This window comes from Pristis pectinata, chromosome 2 (genome assembly GCF_009764475.1).
Source record: "Pristis pectinata isolate sPriPec2 chromosome 2, sPriPec2.1.pri, whole genome shotgun sequence".
NCBI lineage: Eukaryota > Metazoa > Chordata > Chondrichthyes > Rhinopristiformes > Pristidae > Pristis > Pristis pectinata.
Genome location: NC_067406.1, coordinates 6,551,887 through 6,579,616, shown reverse-complemented (window position 1 = coordinate 6,579,616; position 27,730 = coordinate 6,551,887). Strand labels below are relative to the sequence as shown.

The 27,730-nt window shown below is 46.2% G+C and overlaps 1 protein-coding gene across 1 annotated transcript in view; it reads left to right on the top strand.

The window, feature by feature from the left end:
• Positions 1-27,730, top strand: part of LOC127580064 (fibroblast growth factor 18-like) — a 79,910-nt gene that overhangs the window by 49,525 nt on the left and 2,655 nt on the right. The window contains exon 3 of the mRNA XM_052033264.1: positions 12,058-12,164. Coding sequence (XP_051889224.1) covers positions 12,058-12,164 — 107 coding nt within the window. The remainder of the gene's footprint in view (positions 1-12,057; positions 12,165-27,730) is intronic.

Sequence of the window (27,730 nt, the reverse complement as noted above, 5' to 3'; positions counted from 1 at the left end):
CCTGTCTAATGAAGGCAAGTACCCCTGATGTCTTCTTCACCACCTTAGCTACCTCTGCTGGCACCTTCAGGGATTCAAAGTGGAGCGTATTGTCACATGCACGTCCATGTATACACAGGTGCAATGAAAAACTTACTTGCAGCAGCATTACAGGCACATGGCATCATATAAGCAGCAGTCACAAGAAACAAATTTTACAAGAAAGAAAGAAAGGCTTGTACATTGAGGTCCCTATGTTCCTCAGAAGTCTCTAGGGTTCAAACGTTCATTGGATATGTTCTACTTTTATTTGTCCGCCCGAAGTGCATCACCTCACACTTTTCAAGACAGAATTCCATCTGTCGATCTTACTTACTGATCACTATCATGCTGTAGCCTCATTATCAACATCACCAATTTTCACATCATGTGCAAAGTTACTAATTATGACTCCTACAGGCATATCCAAACTGCTAATGTATATAACAAAGAAGAGTCTCAGCACTAATCCCTGTGGTATATCACTGGTCACAAACTTCCAATCATTACCTGCTGTCTCCTTCTGGAGGAACAGAGGGATCTTGGGTTCCACGTCCATAGATCCCTCAAGGTTGCACGCAGGTCAGTAGGGTTGTTAAGAAGGCGTATGGAGTGTTGGCCTTCATTAGTCGGGGTATTGAGTTCAAGGGCCACGAGGTGATGTTGCAGCTCTGTAGAACTCTGGTTAGACCACACTTGGAACATAGAAGAACATAGAAAAACTACAGCACAATTCAGGCCCTTTGGCCCACAAAGCTGTGCCAAACATGTCCCTACCCTAGAAATTACTAGGCTTACCCATAGCCCTCTATTTGACTCAGCTCCATGTACCTATCTAACAGTCTCTTGAAAGACCCTATCATATATCCGCCTCCACCACCATTTCCAGCAGCCCATTCCACACACTCACCACTCTCTGAGTAAAAAACTTACCCCTACATCTCCTCTATATCTACTCCCCAGCACCTTAAATCTATGTCCTCTTGTGGCCACCATTTCAGCCCTGGGGAAAAGCCTCTGACTATCCACACGATCAATACCTCTCATCATCTTATATACCTCTATCAGGTCCCCCCTCATTCTCCGTCTCTCCAAGGAGAAAAGGCCGAGTTCCCTCAGCCTGCTTTCATAAGGCATGCTCTGCATTCCAGGCAGCATCCTTGTAAATCTCCTCTGCACCCTCTATTGCTTCCACATCCTTCCTGTAGTGAGGTGACCAGAACTGAGCACAGTACTCCAAGTGGGGTCTGACCAGGGTCCTATATAGCTGCAACAATACCTCTCGGCTCCTAAATTGAATTCCCTGATTGATGAAGGACAATACACCATATGCCTTCTTAACCACAGAGTCAACCTGCGCAGCCGCTTTGAGCGTCCTATGGACTTGGACCCCAAGATCCCTCTGATCCTCCACACTGCCAAGAGTCCTACCATTAATACTATACTCTGCCAACATATTTGACCCACCAAAATGAACCACTTCACACTTATCTGGGTTGAACTGAATCTGCCACTTCTCAGCCCAACTCTGCATCCTATCTATGTCCCTCTGTAATCTCTGACAGCCCTCCAAACTATCCACAACACCCCCAGCCTTTGTGTCATCCACAAACTTACTAACCCACCCCTCCACTTCCTCATCAAGGTCACTTATAAAAATCACAAAGAATAAGGGTCCCTGGTCACCGACCTCCACTCAGAATATGACCCTTCAACAACCACTGCCTTCTGTGGGCCAGCCAGTTCTGGATCCACACTGCAATGTCCCCTTGGATCCCATGTCTCCTCACCTTCTCCATAAGCCTCGCATGGGGTACCTTATCAAATGCCTTGCTGAAATCCATATACACTATATCTACTGCTCTCCCTTCATCAATGTGCTTAGTCACATCCTCAAAAAATTCAATCAGGCTCGTAAGGCAGGATCTGCCCTTGACAAAGCCATGCTGACTATTCCTAATCATATTACACCTCTCCAAATATTCATAAATCCTGCCTCTCAGGATCTTCTCCATCAGCTTACCAACCACTGAGGTAAGACTCACTGGTTTATAATTCCCTGGTCTATCCCTACTCCCCTTCTTGAATAAGGGAACAACATTTGCAACCCTCCAATCTTCCAGAACCTCTCCCGTCTCTATCGACAATGCAAAGATCATCGTCAGAGGCTCCGCAATCTCCGTCCTCGCCTCCCACAGCAACCTGGGGTACATCTCATCTGGTCCCGGCAACTTATCTAACTTCATGCTTTCCAAAAGTTTCAGCACCACTTCTTTTCTAATATCCACATGCTCCAGCTTTTCAGTCTGCTGCAAGTCCCCACTACAATCCCCCAGATCTTTTTCTGCGGTGAATACTGATGTAAAGTATTCATTAAGTACCTCCGCTATTTCTTCCGGATCCATACACACTTTCCCACTGCTGCACTTGATAGGCCCTATTCTTTCGCATCTTATCCTCTTGCTCTTCACATACTTGTAGAATGCCTTGGGGTTTTCCTTAATCCTGCCCGCCAAGGCCTTCTCATGTCCCCTTCTGGCTCTCCTAATCTCTTTCTTAAGTTCCTTCCTTGGAGTATTGTGTTCTGTTCTGTTCGCCTCATTATAGAAAGGATGTGGAAGCTTTAGAGAGGGGGCAGAGGAGATTTACCAGGATGCTGCCTGGATTGGAGAGCATGTCTTATGAGGATGGGTTGAGCGAGCTCGGGCTTTTCTCTTTGGAGAGAAGGAGGGTGAGAGGTGACTTGATAGAGGTGTACAAGATGATAAGAGGCATAGATCGAGGGGACAGAGACTTTTTCCTAGAGCAACAATGGCTAACACGAGGGGACATAATTTTAAGGTGATTGGAGGAAGGTATAAAGGGGATGTCAGGGGTAAGTTTTTTTACACAGAGAGTGGTGGGTGCGTGGAACACACTGCCGGCAGAGGTTGTGGGGGCAGATACATTAAGGACATTTAAGAGGCTCTTAGATAGACACATAAATGATAGAGAAATGGAGGACTATGTGGGAGGGAAGGGTTAGATAGATCTTAGAGCAGGGTAAAATGTTGGCACAACATTGTGGGCCGAAGGACCTGTACTGTGATGTAGTGTTCTATGTTCTATATACTATATCCAAGCCAACTTTAGATTCAATTTGCCAACCTGCCCTTGATCTCATGGGCTCTATTGTTCTGGATCAGTCTTCCATGTGGTACCTTGTCAAAGGCCTCACTCAGATTACATTAATGAAGTACAGGTTTTCCCTGGGTTATGAACCACTGACTCACGGACACCCTGAACAGTGCTTGATGATCAGTGTGGCCACAGTGGGCAGAAGGGCCTGTTTCAGTGATATATTGGTGACTCTGACGATAGGGAGGTGTTGCATAGGACTTTTTTCCTTGGAGTGTAGGAGACTGAGGGGTGACCATATAGAAGCGTACAAAGTCATAAAGGGCAAAGATAGACTCAATGCGCACTGTCTTTTCCCAGAGTTGGGAAATCAAGAACTCGAGGGCATAGGTTTAGGGTGAGAGGGGAGAGATTTAATAGGAACCTGAGGGGCAACTTCTTCACAGAGAGGTTGGTACATATGTGGAATGAGCTGCCAGAGCAAATAGTTGAGGCAGGTACACTAGCAACATTTTGTTAAAGTAGTTGGGCGGGCACGGTAGTGCAGCAGTTAGCGTAACGCTATTACAACACCAGCGACCCAGGTTCAATTGCGGCCGCTGTCTGTAAGGAGTTTGTACGTCCTCCCTGTGTCTGCATGGGTTTCCTCCCACATTCCAAAGACATATGTGTTAGGAAGTTGCAGGCATGCCATGTTGGCGCCGGAAGCGTGACGACAGTTGCGGGCTGCTCCCAGAACACTCGACACAAAGATGCATTTCACTGTGTGTTTCGATATACACGTGACTAATAAAGACATCTTATCTAACATTTAATAGATACTTGGACAGGTACATGGATAGGAAAGGTTTAGAGGGATATGGGCCAAACGCAGACAAATGGGACTGGCTTGGTTGGCATGGACGAGTTGGGCCGAAGGGCCTGTTTCCGTGCTGTATGAGTCTAACAAAGGATAAGCAACAAATTCTGGCCTTGCCAGAGATATCCAGCTCCTTCTTCTGCACCCCAGGTTTTATTTTCGTCTACAGACGGTTCTCGTTTGCCGTCTCTCTGCCAATGACAGGCTCGGGACCCAGAATGCCAACAGCTTGGCTGCTGAGTGTTGCCTGGCTCTTTGTGACAGCTGCCTGCAGCAGGCACTGACCATAAAATTGCAGATCAGCCAGTACTTGGTTGTTTACAGTGGGAAAGAGAAGCATACCAGTGGAGCAGTTAACCGTGCTGTTTAGCTAGTGAGACCTCGGTACAGAAAACAAAAATGAAACTGACTTGACCACAAGCGCTGTGGAAGACACTGCCATTTCTCATCTGGGTACCACAGGTGAGAGGTCACTTCAGAGGTAGCACTGAGCTTGGGTCTTCCAAGCTAAACATTGCAGCTTGGGCTAAGGCGATGAGAAATTCCACAGCTCCACATTCTTGAGAAGGGAGAGGAATCTTGATTTCAAAGGAACTGGAAGGGAAATAGGGCTCGTGCATTTTGGCAGCTCACAAGGAAGGCTTGATCAACTAGGGGACACAAGAGATTCTGCAGATGCTGGAATCTGGAGCAACGCACAAAACGCTGGAGGAACTCAGCGGGTCAGGCGGCATCTACGGAGGGAAATGGACAGTCGACGTTTTGGGTCGGGAGTCTCCACCTGGACTGAATGACAGAGGAGGATAGCCGGGATGAAAAGGTGGAGGGAAGAGGTGGAGCAAGAACTGGCAGGCGATAGGTGGATCCGGGTGAGGAGGGGTGATAGACAGGTGTGGGAGGGGGGAGTGGGAGTAGCACCGGGAGGTGATAGGTAGAAGTGGCAGAGGGCTGAAGACGATGGAATCTGATAACAGAGGAAGGTGGAGCGTGGAATAAGGGGAGGTGGGGAGGGGAACCGGTGGGAGGAGGGTGTGGGTGATGGACAGAGGGAGAGGGTGGGGGAGGAGGACGAGACAGGGTGCTGGGGTCTGGGTAGATCAGAAGGAGAGAGAACAGGGACAGAGGGGGAGCAGTTACCGGAAGTTGGAGAATTCAATGTACAGGCCATCAAGTTGTAGACTACCCAGGCGGAATATGAGGTGCTGTTCCTCTAGTTTGTGTAGAAGGGTAGATACAGAGGTGTGTCTTCACACAGTGCTGAATATTTGGGTTGGAATAGGTACAGTGCAATACGGAGCAATCAGACTACCTACGCTGCATGCAATGTTCCTGCCTTTACGTAGCATCCTTTATGGTCTTTGATTGTTGCAAAGTGCTTTACAGCCAATGAATGACATTTAAGATATTATAGGCAGCCACTGTATGTATACAGCAAGTTCCCACAGATAGTGATGTAATGCTTGTTGTGGGGTAAAGGTTATCCTGGGTAAATATCCTGAATTGTCAATGGGATCTCTTCCATCTCCCTCAGGTGAGCAGCCAACATAATCAAGGACCCCCTCCCACCCTGGTCATTCTCTCTTCTCCCCCCTCCCATCTGGCAGAAGATACAAAAGCTTGAAAGCACTTACCACCAGGCTCAAAGACAGCTTCTATCCCACTGTTATAAGACTCTTGAACAGACCCCTCATACGCAAAAAGATGAAATCTTGATCTCTCAATCTACCACATTGTGGTCCTTGCACCCTATCGTCTGCCTGCACTGCAACACTATATTCTGCATTCTGTTTTCCTTTTTACTGCCTTGATGTAATTATGTACGGAACAATCTGTCTGGATGGCATGCAAACAAAATCTTTTCACTGTATCTCAGTACATGTGACTATAATAAACCAACTCCAGTTTTCTCGAGGAGACAGGCTGGGCCTTAATCTTTTACAAGAGAACAATCTTGACAGAGCAGCAATACTCCAGTGAAGCATTGACCTCAACTTAGTCTTTAGAAAAAATAAAATACAGGAGCAAGAGTAGGTCTTTCAGATTCTGCTCCACTATTCAACATGATCATGGCTCCTCCTTTCTCTCAATACCATGTTCCTCTCCTCTGCCCCTACCCCTTGATGCTCAAGGACACAAAGGGGAGAGGGGAGACATTTAAAGGAGATCTGAGGGGTAAGTTTTTCAAATAGATGGTGCTGAATATCTGGAATGAGCTGCCAAAGGAGGTAGTGGAAGCAAATACAGTTAAGATAAGATATCTTTATTAGTCACATGTACATCGAAACACAAATGCACCTTTTGCGTAGAGTGTTCTGGGGGCAGCCCGCAAGTGTCGCCATGCTTCCGGCACCAACATAGCATGCCAACAACTTCCTAACCCGTACGTCTTTGGAATGTGGGAGGAAACCGGAGCACCCGGAGGAAACCCACGCAGACACGGGGAGAACATACAAACTCCTTACAGACAGCGGCCGGAATTGAACCTGGGTTGCTGGTTACATTTCAAAGGCATTTAGGTACTATGACAGGAAAGGAGTAGAGGGAAATGGGCTTAATGACGGCAAATGGGATAATCGTACAAGGGCATCACATAGAGTCATAGAGTTATACAGCACAGAAAGAGGCCCTTTGGTCCAGCTGGTCTATGCTGACCAAGATGCCCCATCCAAGCTGGTCCCATTTGCCAGCATTTGGCCCATAACCTTCTAAACCTTCCCATGTACCTGTCCAACTCTCTTTTAAAAGTTGTTATTGTACCTGCCTCAACCACTTCCTGTGGCTGCTCATTGCACATACATACCACCCTTGGTGTAAAAAAGTTGCTCCTCAAGTTCCTATTAAGTCTCTCCCCTGTCACCTTAAACCTATGCCCTCTAGTTCTTGATTCCCCAACCCTGGGGAAAAAAGTGCATTCACCCTATCTTTGCCCCTCATGATTTTATGAACCTCTATAAGATCATCTCTCAGTCTCCTACACTCTAAGGAATAAAGTCCTAGACTGTCAAACCTCTCCCTATAACTCAGTCCCTCACGTCCTGGCAACATCTTTGTAAATCTTTTTTGCACTCTCTCACAATCTACCTTGTTGTGACCTCGCACCTTATTGCATTGCACTTTCTCTGTAGCTGTGACACTTTACTCTGTACTGTTATTGCTTTTACCTGTACTACCTTAATGCACTCTGTACCAACTCAATGTAACTGCGCTGTGTAATGAATTGACCTGTACAATCAGTATGCAAGACAAGTTTTTCACTGTACCTCGGTATAAGTGACAATAATAAACCAATACCAATACCAACAAAATCAGGGAGCACACTGCGGGCGGTAGGAAGTCACGAGTATGGGGAGCGGTGACACTATGAAGGGACAGGAAGGGAATTTTAAATTTGAGGCACTGATGAACCAATCCCCAGCATAGGAAACAGCAAGATAAAGGGCTAATACCGCAAGTGATAATCAGCCAATTTGCCTCTCTCGGTGTTCCAATTACAGTCCGGAAACTCTCTGCTTTGAATACTATTCTCTGACTGGGAGCCCAACCTAAATATTCAGTGTGAAGACATCCTTCCGACACCAGTCTTGATCCTGCAATAAATCCTTTATATTTTCTGAAAATCAAGAAGTTCCATTCAATTTAATGTAAAATGGAAATTCTTCTCAATGTATTTTTTAGTAATTTAATAGCCTCACTAATTTTAATTATGTTTGACCAATATTAGAAAGGTTGCTCTGGCTCACCAGAGTTGCTACATATACCTTTAGACTTAAAGTTTTATTTACAAGGTACAGGAGAATAAATTGGAAACACCCTTCAGTTTAGAATCAGTGCCCACCCAGTTAATTCTTTTAGTTAACCTGTTGTCTAAAAAAGTCTCCAATTTCCACCTTTCCTGCAATCAGCTTGTAATAACATACACTTATGGAGTGTTGATGGCTTAACAAAAACAGCTCAGAGCATTTCAGAGGGGCAGACGAGGAGAGGGGAGTCAGAATATCAAAAGTATGCTGGAAGAAACTTAACCTGTGATCAAAGAGATATAAACTGAGGAGATGATTTGGAAAAGCAGAGGGGTATGAAAAGTGGGGATAATTATAAAAGACATGCTGCCCTTTTTCAAAGAAGGGAAAAGAATTCTTCCCAGTAGCCGGCCCATTATAAGCAAAAAGGAGTGGCAATGTTATTGGACTGGGATCAGAGGGCTGAACTGTCAACAGAGAGACATGAGTTCAAATCCCATTGCAGCATTTGGAGATTTTGCATTGTTAAATAAATAAAACCAGATTGTCATATAAAAAAAGCCTAGTTTCAGTCATGGTTAGCTACAAGATTGCTGTAAAACAGAAAACCCATCTGGTTCATTAATGTCTTCTGAGAAGGAAATACGTCCATCTTAAGTTGAGTACTTGACTCTCTAATTTTCCTCTGAAGCAGACTAACAAGCCAATAATTTCAGGCAGGGAAGAGAGGGCAAGGAGGAGGGATTATAAATTCCAGCCTTTCCTGTGAATGAATAAATTTAGAAAAAAAACTGCTCATTCAATCCCAAGCTGATTGTGAGATCGTGTTTCACACAATCTAGACACCAGACCTCAAAGGTGGTCTGCTTGCTGTGAATTACGCTGTGATCCTCTCAGCAAGTGACAGGTGCTACATAAATGAAAGCTCTTTGTTAAGTGCATTAACAAACTCCTCAGAAATGAAAGAATTGTTCATCCCAGGTGAAAATTGTTCACCCTCATGATCTATTTAAGACAAGTAAAGATTGGGGAGCAGGCCTTATGAAAACAGGTTGAGTGAACTCGGCCTTTTCTCCTTGGAGCGATGGAGGATGAGGGGGGACCTGATAGAGGTGTATAAGATGATGAGAGGCATTGATCGTGTGGATAGTCAGAGGCTTTTTCCCAGGGCTGAAATGGTTGCCACAAGAGGGCACAGGTTAAAGGTGCTGGGGAGTAGGTACAGAGGAGATGTCAGGGGTAAGTTTTTTACTCAGAGAGTGGTGAGTGCGTGGTATGGGCTGCCGGCAACGATGGTGGAGGTGGTTACGAGAAGATCCTTTAAGAGAACTTTGCATAGGTACATGGAGCTTAGAAAAATAGAGGGCTATGGGTAAACCTAGTAATTTCTAAGGTAGGAGCATGTTCAGCACAGCTTTGTGGGCCGAAGGGCCTGTATGGTGCTGTAGGTTTTCTATGTTTCTATGTTTCTAAATACAGTCTAAAAGCATAAAGTGCCTCAGCTAAATGCAGAGCCACTTGTTTCCTGGAAAGGATTGGTCTGCAATATATTCTGCAGATAGTTCTGTTTACCAGTGGCTTTCAAGGTTTATTGGTCGTAGAGTCACAGTGTTATACAGCACGGAAACAGGTGCTTTGGCGCAACTTGCCCGTACTAACCAAGGTGCTCACCGTGCTAGTCCTATTTGCCCGTGTTTGGCCCCTATCCCTCAAAACCTTTCCTATCCATGTAATTATCCAAACATCTTTTAAACATAGAACATAGAACAGTAGAGCACAGAACAGGCCCTTTGACCCATACTGTTGCACCAACATAGCTAATCCCTCCTACCTACAGACTGCCCATATCCCTCCAGTTTCCTCTCATTCATGTGCCCATCCAAGCCCCTCTTAAAAGTCCACAATGAATTTGCCTCCACCGCCCTATCAGGCAATGCATTCCAGGCATCCACCACTGAGTAAAAATTTACCCCTCACGTCTTCTCCGAACCTACCCCCTCTCACCTTAAGTGCATGCCCTCTGGTATTGGAACACTTAATAATGGGAAAAAGATGTTGCTTGTCCACCCTATCTATGCCCCTTTTAAATGTTGTTATTGTACCTGCTTCAACCACTTCCTCTGGCAGCTCGTTCCATATATGCACCACCCTCTACATGAAGAAGTTGCTTCTTAGATCCCTTTTAAATCTTTCCCCTCTCACCTTAAACCTGTGCCTTCTAGTTTTTAGTTCCCCTTCCCTGGGAAAAAGACTATGTACATTCACCCTATCTATGCCCCTCACGATTTTATACACCTCTATAAGGTCACCCCTCAGTATCCTACATTCTAAGGAATAAAGTCCAAGCCTGTCCAACCTCTCCCTATAACTCAGGCCCTTGAGTCCTGGCAGCATCCTTGTAAGTCTACTGGGCTTGTCTCTTTGACTGAGATCTTTAACTTAAACAAATCTATTGTTTTTAATGTTTATTAAAATGATAAAGCACCTCTATCTCCACCACCCTTTTAAACATATTCAGGTACCTCATTTAGTGCATTGGATAGAGCTCTTGTCACATTCTCGCTGCCTCAGTAAAGGAGCCAGCATAATCAAAGACCCCACCCACCCCGGACATTCTCTTTACTCCCCCCTCCCATCAGGCACAAGATACAAAAGCCTGAAAGCACGTACCACCAGCCTGAAGGACAGCTTCTATACCACTATAAGACTATTTAATGGTCCCCTAGTATGATAAAGTGGACTCCTGACCTCATAATCTACCTTGTTATGGTCTTGCACCTTACTGTCTACCTGCACTGCATTTTCTCTGAAACTGTAACACTTTATTCTGCATTCTGCTATTGTTTTCCCTTGCACTACCTCAATGCACTGATGTGATGAAACGATCTGTATGGATAGTATGCAAAACAAAGTTTTTCACTGTACCTTGGTACGTGTGACAATAATAAACCAATTCCAATTCCAATTCCTGCCTGAGCTCCTTTAACACACACATTGAGTACATTCTACAATCATGAGACCACCCCCATTAGCCAATGGTAAAAGGTGCAACAAACTGTTGGCCAAGTGTGGGCAATTTATGCTGGGGACACAGTTGCAGGATTTAGGTTGAAGGCATAGGGATATCTTCACAGACCACATCTACAATTTTGGTACAAAGACCGTAAAGATCTTTTCGAATTGATCCATGATTCAGGATGCAGCTCACAGTGAAAATCTCTCCTCATTATTTTAATCCAATACTGACAAGGAGGATAAATGTTCGCACAAATGGTTTGGATACCTTCTAAGTAGCATTGGATTCTTTATTTGGATCGTTAGGATATTGATCAATTAGGAGTTAATCAAGGACCCCTCCCACCCCGGTCATTGTCTCTTCTCCCCCCTTCCATCAGGCAGAAGATACAAAAGCTGGAGAACATATACCACCAGGATCAAGGACAGCTTCTATACCACAGTTATCAGACTCTTGAACGGACATCTTACATGATAAAGATAAACTCTCGATCTCTCAATCTACCTCATGTACACCTTCTGCTTTATTTGTCTACCTGCACTGCACTTTCTCTGTAATTGTAACGCTATATTCTGCATTCTGTGTTGGTTTTCCTTTCATACTCGTTCGATGTACTTATCTATGGAATGATCTGTCCAGATAGCACGCAAACAAAAGCTTTTCACTGTACCTTGGTACATGTGACAATGATAAACCAGTTACTAATTAATGGGATGTGCTCCAATGAGATGATTAAGATACAAAAGGAATGAAGATTATTGGGTGAAAAACACTACAATGCTGGAGGAACTCAGCAGGCCAGGCAGCATCCGTGGAGAAAAGCAGGCGGTCAACATTTCGGGTCAGGACCCTTCCTCAGTCCTGAAGAAACATTGACCACCTGCTTTTCTCCACGGATGCTGCCCGGCCTGCTGTGTTCATCCAGCATCATTGTGTTTTTCGTCTAGATTCCAGCACCTGCAGTCCTTTGTTTCTTGAAGATTGTTGGGCTACTGGAGAGAAGAGATTAATTTAGGCAACTAGGCTATTATGCACTTCAGTTGGATAGTTTGGTGTTAGTTAGTTGATGAGTTAATTAGTTTACTAGTAAGGTGAGCTTATAAGGTGGGTACAAGATGGATGAGACTCAATAGGATTGTTGGGGTCTTAGAACAATGAGGTTCAGTGGAATAGATGTGCTATTAGTGGGATGCTCATCAATGGGATAATAAGGATACTCGGTTGGATGATTTTAGTGGACCACAGATCCATGCCTCAATCTTTTTCTCTGTTCATATTCCACAATTTTTCTTCCATTCCCATTCCAGCTCTTCTCGTGGTGGAGACAGACACCTTCGGCAGCCACGTGAGGATCAAGGGAAAAGAGACGGGCCATTATATCTGTATGAGCAAACGAGGGAAGATTCTCGGCAAGGTAATGGCTATTATCTGAGAGCTGGGCCCACGAACAAGCAATATATTGCCTCACCACAATGAAATATCCCCACTCTCTTCACAAAAGGATTTGCCTTTTCATGCAGAGAGAATATTATTTTGTAAATAAACTCAATAGCCATTCTGTATGTCATTTAATGCCAAAACACAGGCTTGGAGCTGTCAGGAGGAAGTTTGGTTCTTCAAGCCTGTCCTTCCATTTACTTTGATCAATGTTGATCCTTAAACAAACTCGATCCATTTGATTTAGCTCGATGTGCATTTTAGCAAAACTTCATCGCTTTAAGATATCTCTGTTAGTCTGTGTCGAGGGGGCAACATCGGCCAAGGCAACTCATGAGGCATATTACCACGAGGTTTCAGAACCTCACTGCCTCAGTCTGCAGCTTGCTCATTACTGCAGTGACAGGCAGACTAGACAGGACACTTGAGCTGTGGAACCAAACGCAGACTAGGTGACCGTTTCGCAAAACACCAAGCACTCTGTCCGTAACCGCGATCTGCATCTCCCCATTGCCAGTCATTTTAACTCCCCCTCCCACACTCTCACTGATATGTCAGTCCTCGGCCTCTTCCACTGCCGGGAGAATTCCAAGTGCAAACTGGAGGAACAGCTCCTCATTTTCCGTCTTGGAACCTTGCAGCCTAATGGCATGAACACTGAATTCTCCCTCTTTACGTAACCCCCACACCCCTTCCCCACAGCCCCCCCCCCACCATTCCTCTTCTTTTCTTCCCTTTCCTAGCCTATCTCTCTTTTTTTCTACCCCCCCCCCCTTTTCTCCCCTCTCTTTACCTTTGCCCCATCCCCCGGTGGATCTGCTCTCCCCTCCTCCCCCGCACCTGCCTATCACTATCTCTTACCTGCATCTACCTGTCACCACCCTGTACCCACCCCACCTCCCCTCTTTTGTCCACCTATCACTGCTCTGCTTTTCCCTCCTATATATTGGGCTTCCCTTTTTCCTATCTTCAGTCCCGAAGAAGTGTCCTGACCCGAAACGTTGGCCGCCTGCTTTTCTCCACTGATGCTGCCTGGTCTGCTGAGTTCCTCCAGAATCTTGTTGTTTCTCGTTCACATGTGGAGCATCTTTCATTCCACACCTCAACTTTGCCAGTAGTTTGGAGGGAACATGAGTGTTTTATCTTCTGCTTTAACTACTGGACTAAAATTATGGAACACTACAGCACAGAACAGGCCCTTCCGCCCACGATGTTGTGCCGACATTTTATCCTGCTCTAAGATCTATCTAACCTTTCCCTCCCACATAGCCCTCCATTTCTCTGTCATTCATGTGACTATCTCAGAGTCTCTTAAATGTCCCTAATGTATCTGCCCCCACAACCTCTGCCGGCAGAGCGTTCCATGCACCCACCACTCTCTGTGTAAAAACCTTACCTCTGACATCCCCCTTATACCTTCCTTTAATCTCCTTAAAATTATGCCCCCTCTTGTTGGCCACTTTCACCCCTGGAAAAAGTCTCTGACTTTCCACTCGGTCTATGCCTCTTATCATCTTGTACACCTCTATCAAGTCACCTCTCATCCTCCTTCTCTCCAAGGAGAAAAGCCCTAGATCTAGTGGATCCAGAACTGGCTTGCCTGTGGTTGAAGGGACTTACTCGGACTGGAGATCTGTGAGCAGTGGTGTTCCGCAGGGATCTGTGCTGGGACCTCTGCTGTTTCTGATGTACATAAATGACCTGGATGAGTATGTTGATGGATGGGTTAGCAAATTTGCAGACGATACCAAGCTTGGTGGAGTTGTGAATAGTGTAGAAGACTGGCGACCGATACAGCGTGATGTAGATCAGCTGCAGATGTGGGCAGAGAAATAGCAGATGGAGTTTAACCCAGATAAATGTGAGGTGTTGCACCTTGGTAGGACTAATGTCAGGAGGCAGTACACTCTTCAGGGCAAGACCCTTAACAGTGTTGAAGAGCAGAGAGACCTTGGGGTGCAAATCCGTCACTCATTAAAAGTGGCTACACAGGTAGACAGGGTGGTTAAGAAGGCTTATGAAACACTTGTGTTTATTAATCGGGGTATTGAGTACAGGAGTCAAGAAGTTATGATGCATCTCTATAGAACTCTGGTCAGGCCGCATTTAGAGTATTGCGTGCAATTCTAGTCGCCTCACTATAGGCTTTAGGGAGGGTGCAGAGGAGGTTTGCCAGGATGCTGCCTGGATTAGAGGGCATGTGCTATCAGGAGAGGCTGGACAAACTTGGGCTCTTTTCTCTTGAGTGGTGGTGGCTGAGGGGTGATCTGTTGGAAGTGTATAAAATTATGAGGGGCATAGTTAGGGTGGACAAGCAATATCTTTTTCCCATTACTGAGCGATCCAATACCAGAGGGCATGCATTTAAGGTGAGGTGGGGTAGGTTCAGAACAGACGTGAGGGCATGAGGGGTAGGTTTTTTACTGAGTGAGTGGTGGATGCCTGGAATGCGTTGCCTGATAGGGTGGTGGAGGCAAATTCATTGGGGGCTTTTAAGAGGAGCTTGGATGGGCACATGAATGAGAGGAAAATGGAGGAATATGGGCATTCTGTAGGTAGGAGGGATTAGCTATGTCGGTGCAACATTGTGGGCCGAAGGGCCTGTTCTGTGCTGTACTCTTCTATGTTCTATGAAACTTCCACCCTAAGCAGCCTAGCCGACCTAACCAGGACAGCGATGACTATCTGTCTGCTCAGTCCTACCAAATCTTATTTTTGTAACTATGGGACTGCAATATAGAACAACATAAGCATCTTGGGGCATGTTACTGTACCTTCTACATATAATAGAGCCAAGAAGTGGTGCAGCAATGAAGAGGCTATTCTGTCCTTGAGACAGAGACAGCCCTTTGAAGATTTCAAATATTTGGTCCGTTCCCCTGCATTATTTCTCTCTCTGGCATTTATCCAGTTGTCTGTGAAAGCTAAGACTGAATTATTAGCAACAAACAATCTGCTGGAGGAACTCAGCGGGTCGAGCAGCATCTGTGGGGAGAGGAATTGTCGACGTTTCAAGTCAAAACCCTGTATCGTGACTGGAGTGGAGAGGAGATGGCCGGTATACAGAGGGGAGGCGGCGGGATGAGACTTTCATTGTTCATTGCCTTCACCTTCACCCTCCCCTCGCCCTACCTGCCTCCATCTATCATCCACCTACTTCCGTCCCCTCCTCCACCCCTCCTCCTCCCCTACCTGGCTCCATCTGCCACCAGCCTTCACCCCTCTGTCGACCAGCCATCACCTTCCAGCCCCTGCCTCACCCCTCCTCCTCCTCCTGTTTATACCAGCCATCTCCCCCCCTCCACTCTCAGTCCTGAAGCAGGGCCTCGACCTAAAACGTCAACAATTCCTTTCCCCCCACAGATGCTGCTCGACCCGCTGAGTTCCTCCTGCAGATTGTTTGTTGCTCCAGGCTCCAGCATCTGCGGTCTCTTGTATCTCCACCGTTGACTTAGTATTCAGCAGACTGAGCAGTCCAAATTAGCCCTCTGTTCTAAAAGCTTTCCTTCATTTCCTTCATGATTTTTTTCAAATCCCCAGATTTTTTTTATGGTGTCTTTATTAGTCACATGTACATCAAAACACACAGTGAAATGCATCTTCTGCGTAGAGTGTTCTGGGGACAGCCCGCAAGTGTCGCCACGCTTCCGGCGTCAACGTAGCACGCCCACAACTTCCTAACCTGTACGTCTTTGGAATGTGGGAGGAAACTGGAGCACCCGGAGGAAACCCACACAGACACATGGGGAGAATGTACAAACTCCTTACAGACAGCAGCCGGAATTGAACGCTGTAATAGCGTTACGCTAACCGCTACACTACTGTGACTTTGATACAAGTCCTACGGTTACTGGAAATAGTTCCTCTTTACTTTTTTTTCTATCCAAACTCTTCAGGACTTTTAGCACCTCTGCTCAATCTGCTCTTAGCATTCCCTCCTCTGAGGGGAATAACACCAGCTCTTCAGTCAACTGGAACCTTTTCAGTAAATAGTAAACAGTGGTGCCGGTAGAGTACAATGGCACAGCCAGGTAGGGGAGGGGAGGCGGGGGTGGAGCTGGGACACAGTGGCAGTTGAATGATCAGACAAAGAGAGGGAAAAAACGAGGAACAACGCAGAAGACACTGGAGGAACTCAGCAGGTCAGGCGGCATCTATGGAGGGGAACGGACAGTCGACATTTTGGGTCGAGACCCTTCATCTGAACTGAAAGGTAGAGGGGAGCTGGTCAGTATAAAGAGGTGGGGGGAAGGGGTGGAGCAAGAGCTGGCAGGTGATAGGTGGATCCAGGTGAGGGGGGGGTGATAGGCAGATGGGGGAGGGAAGAGTGTAAGTAGTAGAGGCTGGGAGGTGGTAGGTGGAGGTGACAGAGGGCAGCAGATTTCTTTATTAGTCACGTGTACATCGAAACACACAGTGAAATGCATCTCCTGCGTAGAGTGTTCTGGGGGCAGCCCGCAAGTGTCGCCACGCTTCCGGCGCCAACATAGCATGCCCACAACTTCCTAACCCGTACGTCTTTGGAATGTGGGAAGAAACCGGAGCACCCGGAGGAAACCCACACAGACACGGGGAGGACGTACAAGCTCCTTACGGACAGCAACGGGAATTGGACCCAGGTTGCTGGTGCTGTAATAGCGTTACGCTAACCGCTACACTACCGTGCCGTCCCCTATAGAAGAGGAAGGCAGAGGAGCATGGAACAAAGGGAGGGAGGTGGGGAGGGCAGAGGGGAACAGTGGGACGAGTGTGTGGGTGATATGGAGAGGGTAGGGGAGGGCAAAGAGATTGCCCTTCACCCCACACACTCCTCCCACAGAAGTACAGAGGAGATGAGAGAGTGGGCTTCACAGCTGAAGGGAAGCCACTCTTCCTGAAGGAGGACATTTCGGATGTCCTGGAATGGAAGGCCTCATCTTGAGAGCAGTTGTGGCAGAGACAGAGAATACAGAAGAAAGGAGTGGCCTCTTTACAAGGGATAGGGTAGGAAAAGGTGTAGTCTAAGCAGCTGTGGGAGTCAGTGGGTTTGTAGTAAATATCAATGGATAGTTTGTCTCCTGAAATGGAGACAGAGAGATCTAGAAAAGGGAGAGAAGTGTCAGAAATGGTCCACGTGAATCTGAGAGCAGAGTGGAAGTTAGTGTCAAAGGTGAGGACTGGCAGTGACGTCCCCTCCACTAAATAAAAAATATAGTGTAAACTAAAATGAATGTTTCTTGTCAATTCCAAAATTAACAAAGAGAACTTTGCAGGCTCAGTGGAATTATCTATAACTGCTCTTCCCATTCTTTAGGTCTCATACTGTTTTAAACGCCAATGTCATTCATTGGTTCAAAAACTGGAATAGTTTGGAAACTGATTCTCTAACCTCTGCTTTCTATGTCCAAATTATCTCATTCGTCGATGGTTCCATGATCTGCTCAAGATAGAGGTAATCAAATACTTCCATTAGTAGCATGTGGGATTTTTTCAGGAAACTGGTTAAAAAAAGAATCACATTTGCCATTGCCATCAATAAGAAACCTGGGATGAAATTTTGCCCAAATAGAGTTTCTTGTTGCCTGATATTTACTGCGTACTCTCAGTGCACAGGGGACACATTCCCTGACCCAGGCAAAGTCCAGGATTAGCAACAGCAAAAGGCTGCAGAGGTGTTGCTCCAGATTCCAGCATCTGCAGTCTCTTATTTCTCCTGTTGTGGTTTAGCCAGGTTAAAACCACACGGGGTGCCTCCTCCTTGATGTGCCAGGCTAGGGGGGCAGTTTGAAAGGATCTTTGGACGGAGTGAGATCAATCGTTTGAATGGTCTGCCGCACTCAGTGTCCCGTGAACTTACGTAATCACTGAAACACTGTTCTGGAATTAGTCTAGCCCTCCACTGACCCAGGGGCAGTTATGGAAGGACAATAAATTCTGGTTTTGCCTTTGTCCATGAATAAAGAATAATTTGTTGCAGGTTGTTCCTACGGATGAATCTAATTCTTTCCTTCTGCTCTTGTGGATTTTTAATTCCCCTTTGTTCCAAGGACACTGAGGCACATTGCAGCAACAACAACTGTATTTACATATCACTTTCAACACAATAAGGCACACAAAAGTGCAAATTTTCATTAAAAAAATGTTGTCACCAGGCCAAATAAGGTATGAGAAAAGATGAACCAAAGCTCAGTTAAAAAGGTCAGTGGGGGCAGAGAGTTGGAGATGCAGAGATGTCTATGTAGGAAATTCCAAAAGTCAAAGCCTGGTTTTAACTACCAATGGTGGGAGAAATTAAGCTTATGATTCTCTATGAGGCCACTCTGCTCGTTGTGGAATCAGATACTCGGTATGGACTGAGGTCAATGTCAGAGATGTTCTTGCTTCATCCTGCATGATAGTAGATGTTGCAAGTCCTCAGCAAGTCTCCAGAAATAAAGGGGATGAATTTCATGGGCCAAATGGCCACGTTCCATCCTGTATGAAAGCCTCGGGGGTAAACTGATGGGCATCATAACTACTGCAGAAACTCCAGATACAAAGGCAGTCAGGGTCCTTCAGCAACCTTCCATCAGGAAGATCAGGAAAATTTCTGCTGTAGAAATATCATCATAGAGTCTTAGAGCATGGAAACAGGCCCTTCAATGCAACTCATTCATGCCGCTGTGTTGCCCAGAGAGCTCATCCCATCTGCCCACATTTGGCCCATAGCCCTCTAAACCTCTCCTATCCATGTACTTATCTAGAGAAACAAAGGACTGCAGATGCTGAAAACTAGATGAAAAAAAACAACAAGATGCTGGAGGAACTCAGCAGGCCAGGCAGCATCCGTGGAGAAAAGCAGACGGTCAATGTTTCAGGTCAGGACCCTTCTTCAGGACTGAAGATAGGAAAAGGGGAAGCCCAATATATAGGAGGGGAAAGCAGAGCAGTGATAGGTGGGCAAAAGAGGGGAGGCAGGGTGGGCAGAAGGTGGTGATAGGTAGATGCAGGTAAGAGATAGTGATAGGCAGGTGCAGGGGACGAGGGGAGAGCAGATCCACCGGGGGATGGGTCAAAGGTATGGAGGCAGGTGGCATAGGGGGAGTGGAGGACAGGAAAAAGAGAGAGAGAAAAAGAAATGGCAAGGAGAAAAAAGAGAGAGAGACTAGGCAAGGGAAGAAAAGAAGAGGCACGGTGAGGGTTTGGTCTAATTGAAGTGGGAAAATTTGATGTTCATCCCATTAAGCTGCAAGGTCCCAAGACGGAAAATGAGGTTTGCATTTGGATTTCTCCCGGCAGTGGAGGAGGCCGAGGACTGACATATCAGTGATGGAGTGGGAGGGGGAGTTAAAGTGACTGACAACGAGGGGATGCAGATCGCGGTTACAGACGGAGCATACCTAGATGGATATTAAACGTTGCTAATGTGCCCGCCTGAACCACTATTGCTGGCAGCTCGTTCCAAAATCGCACCACCCTTTGCATGAAGGAGCTACCTCTGATGTATGTCCCTTTTAAATCTCTCGCCTCTGACCTTGTGGAAACACAGTGCCTAAAGAGTTCCAGCTAAATGACCAGGTCAACATATTTTTGTGCCTGTTTGTGTTGAGCCTCACAGAAAGTGCCTGAATAAAATGAAAAGGTACAGACAGTGTGTGCTACTGCTGGAGCCAAGGGAACTGGCTCCTGCAAAGACGTCAGGCAGATATCATTGGAACTCAATCCCAAGTACTGTGTGCTCCAAGTAAGACGTTAAAGTTTAAACTCTATAAGGTCGCAGGTGGCATGAGGCATCATGGCACAGATTCAGGCATGGTTTTCAGAATGATCTGTAGGTACATTTAAGTCACAGAGTGAATTCCACTGCCATGGGAGGATCTCAATCATGGGAAGCCACTTTGAAGGGTGTACGGGTTGGAGAATTGATTTAAGCTGCTTAGACTGGCCTCTGGCCTGAGCTTCCTTTGAACAAAACATTTCAATGAAGTGAATGGCAGGCACAGTAGTGTAGCGGTTAGCATGATGCTGTCACAACGCCAGCGACCCGGGTTCAATTCCCGCCGCTGCCTGTAAGGAGTTTGTATGTTCTCTCTGTGCCTTTATGGGTTTCCTCCGGGTGCTCCGGTTTCCTCCCACATTCCAAAGACGTATGGGTTAGGAAGTTGTGGACATGCTATGTTGGCGCCGGAAGCGTGGCAACACTTGCGGGCTGCCCCCAGAACACTCTATGCAAAAAAGATGCATTTCACTGTGTGTTTCTATGTACATGTGACTAATAAAGATATCTTATCTTATATTTAGATTAGAAGGCAGACTTTTGTTCCTGGAGACACAAGAGACTGCAGATGCCGGAATCTGGAGCAACACACATCTGCTGGAGGAACTCAGTGGGCTGAGCAGCGTCTGTGGGGGGGGGGGGAAACTGTTGATGTTTCGGGTTGAGAGCCTGCATCAGGATTGAGAGTGCAAGAGGGAAGATGGCCAGTATAAAGAGGAGAGGCGGAGAGGCCAGCAGCACTTCCATGTTTCTTTAAGTACCCATGGGATGTGGGTGTTGCTGGGAAGGTTATCATTTTATTGCCCATCCCCAATTGACCAGGAAAGTGGTGATCTGCTGCTCTCCATCTGTGAGGTTACTGCCACAGTGCTGGCAGTTTCAAGGTTTAGAGCAAGATCATGGCACACCGGAGGAAACCCCCACAGTCACAGGGAGAACGTGCAAACTCCACGCAGACAGCGCCCGAGGTCAGGATTGAACCTGGGCCACTATAGATGTGAGGTACAGTCAGTTCAATTCTGACCTGGGGTGCTGACTGTGTGGAGCTCACACATTATCCCTGTGATGGTGTGCGTTTCCTCCTGGCGCTCCGCTTTCCTCCGTATCCCAAAGATGTGCTTATAGGTTAATTGGCCACTGTAAGTTACCCCGAGTGTAGCTAAGTGACAAAAGAATCAGAGGAGAGGGAAAAGTAGATGGGAAAGATAAGATAAGATAAGATTTCTTTATTGGTCACATGTACATCGAAACACACAGTGAAATACAACTTTTGCTGAACCGTTGGTTAGGATCTTTGAGTCCTCATTGTCCATGGGGATGGTACCGGAGGATTGGAGGGTGGCGAATGTTGTCCCCTTATTCCAAAAAGGTAGTAGGGATAGTCCAGGGAATTACAGACCGGTGAGCCTTACGTCTGTGCTGAGTAAGCTGTTGGACAGAATTCTGAGAGATAGGATCTATAAGCACTTGGAGAAACGTGGACTGATTAGGGACAGCCAGCATGGCTTTGTGAAGGGAAGATCTTGCCTCACAAGCCTGATAGGGTTCTTTGTGGAGGTGAACAGGAAGATTGATGAGGGTAGTGCAGTGGATGTGGTCTACATGGATTTTAGTAGGGCGTTTGACAAGGTTCCGCATGGTAGGCTTCTTCAGAAGGTCAGAGGACAAGGGATCCAGGGAGGCCTGGCCGTGTGGATTCAGAATTGGCTTGCCTGTAGAAAGCAGAGGGTTGTGGTGGAGGGAGTGCATTCGGATTGGAGGGCTGTGACTAGTGGTGTCCTACAAGTATTGGTTCTGGGACCTCTACTTTTTGTGATATTTATTAATGACTTAGATGAGGGGGTGGAAGGGTGGGTTAGCAAGTTTGCAGATGACACAAAGTTCAATGGTGTTGTGGATAGTGTGGAGGGCTGTAGAATCTTGCAGAGGGATATTGATAGGATGCAGAGCTGGGCTGACAGGTGGAAGATGGAGTTCAATCCAGAGAAGTGTGAGGTGGTACACTTTGGAAGGACAAACTCCAAGGCGGAGTAAATGGCAGGATTCTGGGCAGTGTAGAGGAGCAGAGGGATCTGGGGGTTCATATCCACAGATCACTGAAAGTTGCCTCACAGGTAGATAGGGTAGTTAAGACAGCTTATGGGGTGTTAACTTTCATAAGTCGTGGGATCGAGTTAAAGAGCCGCAAAGTAATGATGCAGCTTTACAAAACTCTGGTTAGACCACACTTACAGCACTGTGTACATTTCTGGTCACCTCATTATAGGAAGGATGTGGAGGCATTGGAGAGGGTGCAGAGGAGATTTACCAGGATGCTGCCTGGATTAGAGAGTATGGATTATGAGGATCGACTAAGGGAGCGAGGGCTTTACTTATTGGAGAGAAGGAGGATGAGGGGAGACATGATAGAGGTATACAAAATATTAAGAGGAATAGATAGAGTGGACAGCCAGCGCTTCTTTCCCAGGGCGCCAATGCTCAATATAAGAGGACATGGCTTTAAGGTAATGGGGGGGAAGTTCAAGGGAGACATCAGAGCGAGGTTTTTCACCCAGGGAGTGGTTGGTGCATGGAATGCGCTGCCTGGGGGGGTGGTGGAGGCTGATATGTTGGTCAAGTTCAAGAGATTGTTGGATAAGCATATGGAGGAATTTAAGACAGAGGTGGGAGGAAGGGGTTAGTTAGTCTTAGGAGTGGTTTGAAAGTCGGCATAACATTGTGGGCCAAAGGGCCAGTATTGTGCTGTATTGTTCTATGGTTCTATTCTATGGTTTTGTGTAGCGTGTTCTGGGGGCAGCCCGCAAGTGTTGCCACGCTTCCGGCACCAACATAGCATGCCCACAACTTCCTAACCCGTACATCTTTGGAATGTGGGAGAAAACCGGAGCACCCGGAGGAAACCCACGCAGACACGGGGAGAATGTACAAACTCCTTACACACAGCGGCAGGAATTGAACCTGGGTCGCCAACACTGTAATAGTGTTACGCTAACCACTGCACTACCGAGAATAGGTTGCAGGGTTACAGAAAAATAAGAGGGGTATGGGATTGATGGGATTGCTGAGCTGAGAGCCTGTATGAATCCAATGGGCCAAATGGCTTCCTCCTAAGTGTTGTGATGTAGGAACCCTTCCTGAAAGCCCAATCCAATAACCTGATCATTAATAACATTCAACTTTATATGTGTCCTAAATTTAACAGTTTAAATTTGTAAATTGGTAAGTTGGTTTAATATTGTCACAAGTACTGAGATATGGTGAAAAATTTTGTTTTGCATGCCAGCCATACAGATTTCATCCCATCGGTACATTGAGGTAGTACAAGAGAAAACAATAACAGAATGCAGAATAAAGTGTTGCAGTTACAAAGAAAATGCAGTGCAGGCAGACAATAAGGTGCAAGGCCATAACAGGGTAGATTGTGAGGTCAAGAGTCCATCTTATCATACTAGGGGACTGCCCAATAGTCTTATAACAGTGGGATAGAAGCTGTCCTTGAGCCTGGTGGTACGTGCTTTCAGGCTTTTGTATCTTCTGCCAATGGGAGGGAGGAGAAGCGAGAATGTCTGGGGTGGGTGGGGTTTTTGATTATGTTGCCTGCTTTACCGAGGCAGCAAGAAGTGTAGACAGAGTCCATGGAGGGGAAGCTGGTTTCCGTGATGTGCTGGGCTGTGTCCACAACTCTCTGCAGTTTCTTGTGGTCCCGGGCAGAGCAGTTGCCGTACCAAGCCGTGATGCATCCAGATAGGATGCTTTCTACAGTGCATCGATAAAAATTGGTGAGGGTCAAAGGGGACATGCCAAATTTCTTTAACCTCCTGAGAAAGTTGAGGTGCTGGTGAGCTTTCTTGGCTGTGGCGTCTACGTGTCCTTTTGCTCTTCTGTTAAGTGGGCCTAAATGTTAATTAAATGAGACCAGTCTTTTGTTTATCTTTAATTATTCCTTTGCATGATGTGACCTCATTAGCAAAGTCAGCATAAACTGCCCATGCCTAATTGGTGCACAAGTTCTGGATCCAGACAGATCGTGCCATACATAATTACATGGAGGTAGTTAAAGGAAAACAGAATGCAAAATATAGTGTTACAGTTACAGAGGAAGTGCAGTGCAGGCAGACAATAAGGTGCAAGGGCCACATCATTGGGAGATCAAGAGTTCATCTTCTAATGTATGAGAGTCTGATAACAGCGGGATAGAAGCTGTCCTTGAGCCTGGCAGTCTGTGCTTTCAGGCTTTTGTATCTTCTGCCCAACAGGAGAGGGGAGAAGAGAGAATGACCGGGGTGGGAGGGGTCTTTTACGTTGGCTGCTTTCCTGAGGCAGCGGGGTTCAGGTGAAGGCAATGGAGGGGAGGCTGGTTTGTGTGATGGACACTCAGATCCTCAGCAAATCTGAAGTATCTATAAAGCAATGCAGCATAGTTCTCAGATGTATTGAGCTTTTATCAGCACAGAGGAAGCATCTTTACCTCCTCTAGACAAACAAAGAAAGGCAATTTGATGCCAGCTTTGCCAGCAATGTGCCTTCTCTGAAAGGCAATGGAAAGGTTGATTTTGCTTCCCTCAGCTGTATGCAGACCGACATCAGAGCAGACAGTGTCCTGAGGAAGCAGAAGATTTAAGGCAGCCTTTAGTCAAGTCATTGAGGCCCAGTACAGTCACGCATTTGAGAATTTCACAACGGCTGCCAACCAACACAAACTTTGGCTTCAAGCCAACCTGTAACCCAACAAAGGATTTGCACCGACACACCGACAATAAGTAATGTCTATTTAGCCTGACTCACCTGCTCACCTGGAGACTCTGAGCAAAGCAGCTGCTGAATGTAATGGCCGTGTGTTTAATGGAGAGAAGGTTCAGCTGACTAAGGCACATAGTGCTGGCTGAGGTCTGAGGCCGTGGTGTGTGACTGGAGTTGGCACTGTGCAGAAAAAATAAAGAGAGTAAAAATAAAAGGAAAGGTTGGTGAAAATACAGCAGCCCTGAGCCAAGTAAGAATCAACAGTGTTTACCATGGAAAAAGGAAGCAAAGACTTGCATTTCTATAGTGACTTTCACACCCTTGGGATGTCCGACAGTGCTTGACTGAGAAGGATGTAAACTTGAAGCGTGTTGCAGGGCTACAGGGCAAACAAGTCTGACAAGGTGCTTCTATGAAGAGGCAATATAAAGAATGGTGTCTTTCTATGCTGAACTGTTCCACGACCCAAGGCAACTTATAAACAGCAAGGTCCCACATACGACAATGTGATCGAGATCAGGCAGTGGAGCAATTTCGTGGGGAAATGTTGGTGTTTTCCCATGTAACTGTCCATAGCTCGAAGACTTCCTTGGAAGGTGCAGTCAGCTGTTTGCTGATGTACTCCCCCCTGTGCTCTGAAGCCAGTCTCAGGGTTGGGGAATCCATACAGGCCTCCTGAACTAGGTCAGGCATTGGGAGAGCTTCTTTGTCATCTCAGGGAAGGTCGGGAATGATATTGTTGCTTGTGTCTTAAGTAAATATTAGTGAATTTAGATTTTTATTGTTTGAATTGGTTCAAATATATTTTTATCTGTTTTTAAGACTTTAACTAATTTTTAAAATTAAAAATAACTTTGGTGTATTTAAAATATCACAAGTCAGAAACACTCAACATTTCTCAAAAGCTTTAACAGCCAGCTAAGTCATGGGCCACGGCTGAGGCAACTGTCAAAGTATCTTACGCAGGACTTGTTCATCATCCCCTTCCCAGAACCATCACTAACTACCCAAATGACCCCACTTCATCACGGATAAGATAAATTTCTTTATTAGTCACATGTACATCAAAACACACAGTGAAATGCATCTTTTGCATAGAGTGTTCTGGCAGCAGCCCGCAAGTATTGCCATGCTTCTGGTGCCAACATAGCATGCCCACAACTTCCTAATCCATATGTCTTTGGAATGTGGGAGGAAACTGGAGCACCCGGAGGAAACCCACGCAGACACGGGGAGGACATACAAACTCCTTACAGACAGCGGCTGGAATTGAACCCGGGTCGCTGATGCTGTAATAGTGTTATGCTAACTGCTACACTACCCAAGAAGACCCTGTCAACATGCAGCACCTCACCACGAGGGATGGAGCTGTCTGCAGACCAAGATATCCCAGTGCAGGAACCACAACTGTGCTCACACTTCATCTTGAGTTCAGCCGTGAGTGCTGACTACGAAATCTGAACCAATCTACTATGGCACTGCTGACTGAGAGATAAACATTAAGCAGGAGACCAGAGTGAACTTCTCCCCAAATAATGGTGCAGAATATTTCACATCCATCTCAGAGAATAGATAGACCAACATTTTAGCATCTAAATTGGTAAATTGGTTTATTATTGTCACATGTACTGAGATACATGTGCAGGAATGGTAGTGTAGCGGTTAGCATAACACTATTACAGCATCGGCGACCCGGGTTCAATTCCTGCCGCTGTCTATAAGGAGTTTGTACGTTCTCCCCGTGTCTGTGTGGGTTTCCTCCAGGTGCTCCGGTTTCCTCCCACATTCCAAAGACGTATGGGTTAGGAAGTTGTGGACATGCTATGTTGGCGCCGGAAGCGTGGCGACACTTGCGGGCTGCCCCCAGAACACTCTACACAACAGATGCATTTCACTGTGTGTTTTGATGTACATGTAACTAATAAAGAAATCTTATCTTATTTTAACTTTATCTTCCATGCTATCCGTACAGATCATTTCATCACATCAGTGCACTGAGGTAGTACAAGGGAAAACATTAACAGAATTACAGTTACAGAGAAAGTGCAGTGCAGGTAGACAATAAAGTGCAAGGTCACAACAAAGTAGATTGTAAAGTTGAGTTCATCTTATCATATTGTGCAATAGTCTTATAACAGTGGGATAGAAGCTGTTTGAGCCTAGTGGTACATGCTGTCAGGCTTTTGTATCTTCTGCCTGATGGTAGGAGGGAGAAGAGAGAATGTCCGGGGTGGGTGGGGTCTTTGATTATGCCGGCTGCTTTACCGAGGCAGTGAGAAGTATAGACAGAGTCCATGGAGGGGAGGCTGGTTTCCCTGATGTGTTAAGCTGTGTCCACAACTCTCTGCAGTTTCTTGCCATCACGGGCAGAGCAGTTGCCGTACCAAGCCATGATGCATCCACATAGGACGCTTTCTATGGTGCATCGATTAAAATTGGTGAGGGTCAAAGGGCACATGCCAAATTTCTTTAGTCTCCTGAGGAAGTAAAGGCGCTGGTGAGCTTTCTTGGCCATGGCTGGACCAGGACAGGCTACTGGAGATGTTCACTCCTAGGAACCTCAGGTAAAAGATGGCACCTCCAACTGTTTAGAACTCCCTCGGTACTTTGCTGGCTGCATAGGCCTAGGTTTTGTGGGAAACCTCTGGCACTTCAGATTCAGATAAGTTTATTGTCATATACACCAGGGAGCAATGAAATTTCTTGCTTGCATGAAGCTCACAGAGTAAAGAGTATACATGGTAATAATAAATACAACACTGGCTACAGCGGTGAGCACATAAACAATAGGATGTGCAAGGATGCTAGTGCAGTCTGAAGTAGTGCAAAAAGAAATGCTAAAGTAACAGTAACGGAAGGATTAAGGGTTCGATAACATGGCAGCACCACAGGGAAGGGGATGTGAAACAGGTGATTGGTTCAAGAGTCTGATAGCTGTGGGGAAGAAGCTGTTCTTGAGTCTGGGTGTCCGGGCTTTTGAGCTCCTGTATCTTCTCCCAGAAGGAAAGAGAGAGAAAAGGGAATCCTCAAAACAACTGAGTTTCTCTTTCATCTTTTCAATACATTTC